The 3,436-nt window shown below is 37.3% G+C and overlaps 1 protein-coding gene across 1 annotated transcript in view; it reads left to right on the forward strand.

The window, feature by feature from the left end:
* The first annotated feature begins 2,187 nt into the window (after nt 1-2,187).
* LOC107100996 (serine protease 27-like) overlaps nt 2,188-3,436 on the forward strand; it is a 2,468-nt gene continuing 1,219 nt past the window's right edge. Inside the window, exon 1 of the mRNA XM_015399722.1 lies at nt 2,188-2,305. Coding sequence (XP_015255208.1) covers nt 2,248-2,305 — 58 coding nt within the window. The 5' untranslated portion in view covers nt 2,188-2,247. The remainder of the gene's footprint in view (nt 2,306-3,436) is intronic.

Here is a 3,436-nt window from a genome sequence, read left to right on the forward strand (position 1 = left end):
ACTCAGTAAGAAAATTAAAGCCTGGCGTGGCCACGTGTGGTTTTGCTGCCAATCACGAGCGATTTCATTTGTTTGAGAATAGTGGTTTCAGCCAATACCGAGGAGGTTATTCAAGCGAGACCTGGCCAGCCGCGAGGGTTTGCTGCATTCACATGCTAATTAGGGCCATTAGTACAGCTGATCGCTCTCCACATACGTCATGGTACGTTTCCGACAATTTGTGGCACGACAAACGCGGACAAGCACGGGTTGCAAATTGTCGGAAACTGACGAAAATCAGGCAGATCTGCGGGAGTTTACGGGGGTTTACGGGGACGAAAATCTCACTTTTCATGCAGTGAATCAGCTCTGAACCACACCTCCACGAAAGCCAATCAGCATCCAAAGTTAATCTTAAAAGGCCTCTGTTCCACTTGTGTGCTCCTGTGCGCAGGCTGTGGATGCGTTGTGTGACTTCATTCAGATGACACCGTTTCAACCCACCTCCAGCCTCTCCTCCACCATTGCAGCTAAAGCTTCATCAGAGTGTCATTCCTCCCGGACTCTTACTGCATTCCGTGTCTCATTTCAACTGGTCCGGCAAAAGAGCGCCATGTTGAGCCTGGTTCTGCCAGAGGTTTCTTCCCAACAAGGAGTTTTTCCTCTCCTCTGTTGCTTCATGCTTGCTCATCATGGACAGGTTCTCTCAATGTGTGTTTTCCAACTGGACTTCCATTTTCCAGGTCCCTGAGTAAAGCTCTAGTATCAGCTCACGCAATCCACTGGATCTTCCCATAAAGCTCAGCATACTGTCTATCTCCACTCCACCACCAGATTCAGGCCTGGTGGGAAACAGTCCCATTCTTTACTCCTGTTCATGCATATCTATCAAAATGAAGCGCTATATTTCCTGCCGAGGTTTGAGCGCCAAAGACCAAGTACGGTAATTGTTTCAATAACTTTCTTCTAATAGTCTTAGTGAGAGTTTTTCAGATTGAAATAATAATAAGCAATGTGAAGTGAACTTAAAATGGCAAAACACAGAAAGCACATTACCTGACAGAAAAGATGAAAGAAAATACATAGAACGAAAAGAAAAGAACCCTCCATATTATGGAGGGTTATGTAAGTCCCAACCCTGTTCGCATTCCAGCTAGCTCTGATGAAAAGACTAATTAGAAGAGCAATTGTTTACAGCGAATAGGCATGAAACTTAAACTACCTTGTCTAGCTTCCTCTAAGTTCTCTTCCCGGACAACATAGCCTAACCTGTTTAAAAAATTGTCTATAGACAGTGGTGTCAAAAGTACACTTATTTGTTACTTAAGTAGAAATATAGATACTGCAGTTTAAAAACACTCTGGTAAAAGTTAAAGTATCAAATTAACCTCTTTACTCAAGTAAAAGTGAAAAAATATGTGGTCCAAAAACTACTTAAAGTATAAAAGTATAAAGTAACCTTTAAAAAGAAAACAGCCAGATGTCACTATATGAATTGAGAGCTCAATGTTTTGACTATTTCGAAAAATTCTTTCAGATAGAGCCAAGGATGAGGGAGGTCTTGTTGGTTTCCGTCTCCATCTCCCGATACGATCTCGCCTGTGTCCGACCTTTCAGATATTTCAACATCTTTTTCTGAATTCGACATTGTAGCATGTCGTAGACAATTTGCGTTTTCAGGTTGAAGAACACTTGCTTCCTTCTGATGATTTTCTTTGGCGTCAGCAGAAATGTGACGAAAAGCTAAGCAATGACTGTTTGCGTTATATGACTCATCCAGTTACACTAGTTTTTGCTAGATGTGGATGGCGCCAATGATCTGCATTTGATCGTGTACATGACATGAAATATATATATATATATATAAACATAAAACTGAAGCCAAGTGTAACGAATAAAGTTTGTTTTAAAAATGTAGGGATAGAAAGTACAGATACTTGTGTAAAAATGTAATGAGTACAAGTCAGAAGTAAGAAGAAAAACAAGTAATGGAGTAAAGTATAGATACCTAAAAAGTGTACTTAAGTACAGTAATGAAGTATTTGTACTTTGTTACTTGATAGCTTTATGTGAAAACATATTACCAACAAGGTGATACAGAAAAGCAAGTGGAATTCATTTATCTGTTTTTCAATCAACCAGTTGGACCAGTCAGAGATACTTGGTAATGGGAAAAGTTTAATAAGTGTTATGTCACTCTGGGTGGAGCTGAACACAAAAATTCCTGTATTTAATGCTGAAGCCAAGAGGAACTAGTTATTGATCAAGATGGCTCTTCAACAGTTTGCATGTGGGATCATTGTGATGATTGTTTTCCTCTCCAGAGGTAAAAAAAAAAATTACTCTTTGCTTTAAATGCTGTTAGGAAAAAGGCTATGCTCACTGCCTGTAATCACTGAAACATGTGTTGCATTTCAAAATGTGTAGTGTAGATAGATACTTTATTAATCACAAAGGGGATTGCATTCATTTTTCCAGATTATAGCATCATAAAACTGATGTTCGCAGCTATATTGAAGTTAAAGCGGTTTTTGTGTCTTTTTTTTTTTTTTTTTTTTACTTAACAAGAAGAAGACAGAACGATAATCAGAAGTAATTTTCCTATTTTACATTAATTACATTTAGTTACAATTTTATTGTGTTATTTTCTTGTCTTTTTTTTTTTTTTTTTTTTACTTAACTTTAAATTAAATAGTTTCTTGCCATTTTTGAGGAACTTTCAAAAAGCATTTAAACTTCATCTAAACCTGTGAAATGTATAATGTAATTGCTTAAATCAGGACCAAAATATTTGGGTTCCTCTACTTTGGATAAAACTATAAAATACAGAAATAATTATTTTTTTCTTTTGCATTGAGTTTATTTTTAACCACATCTTTTTTTTTATAACCAGTGGTTTACGGTCATTATTCTAGACTCATATTCAGCAGAGCAATTTGGATTTAACCTCTCAAAACCCACCGGGTCGCCGGCGCTGTTTTAAAGCGTTTACAACTAATAACTCAGAATGCATGAATATTACACTGGTAAAATGTTTATCAATGTAGACATGTTAGACGTCATTGGAAGGCTTAGACTCTCCACAATTCAACCACCAAGTTTATTTATGGACACAGCGAGCACCAAAGCATACTGAACGCAGACATAGCAGCATGGTAAATTATAAATATGACAAAGCAGCCACAACAAGCAAGCATGTCTTTATCACTGCTGTTCAAAAAATACCTATTATTTACGAGAACAAAAAAAAATGTTGAGTCATGTTTGAACTGATGCAGCTTGGCTGTGTTTTACTCACCCCATTTTCATGATGTTAGCTTTCAAATAATGGACCACAAGTGTAATTTGGACTTACAATTTCTAAGTTATTTGCTTTTCCATTTGAGTAAACAAACAGAGGAGAATTTCCCAAAATGAGGCGGATGTTAAGAGGTACTATGGCTTATCTCTCAAAACA

This window comes from Cyprinodon variegatus, unplaced genomic scaffold (assembly GCF_000732505.1).
Source record: "Cyprinodon variegatus isolate N-32 unplaced genomic scaffold, C_variegatus-1.0 Scaffold1043, whole genome shotgun sequence".
In the NCBI taxonomy this organism is placed as follows: domain Eukaryota; kingdom Metazoa; phylum Chordata; class Actinopteri; order Cyprinodontiformes; family Cyprinodontidae; genus Cyprinodon; species Cyprinodon variegatus.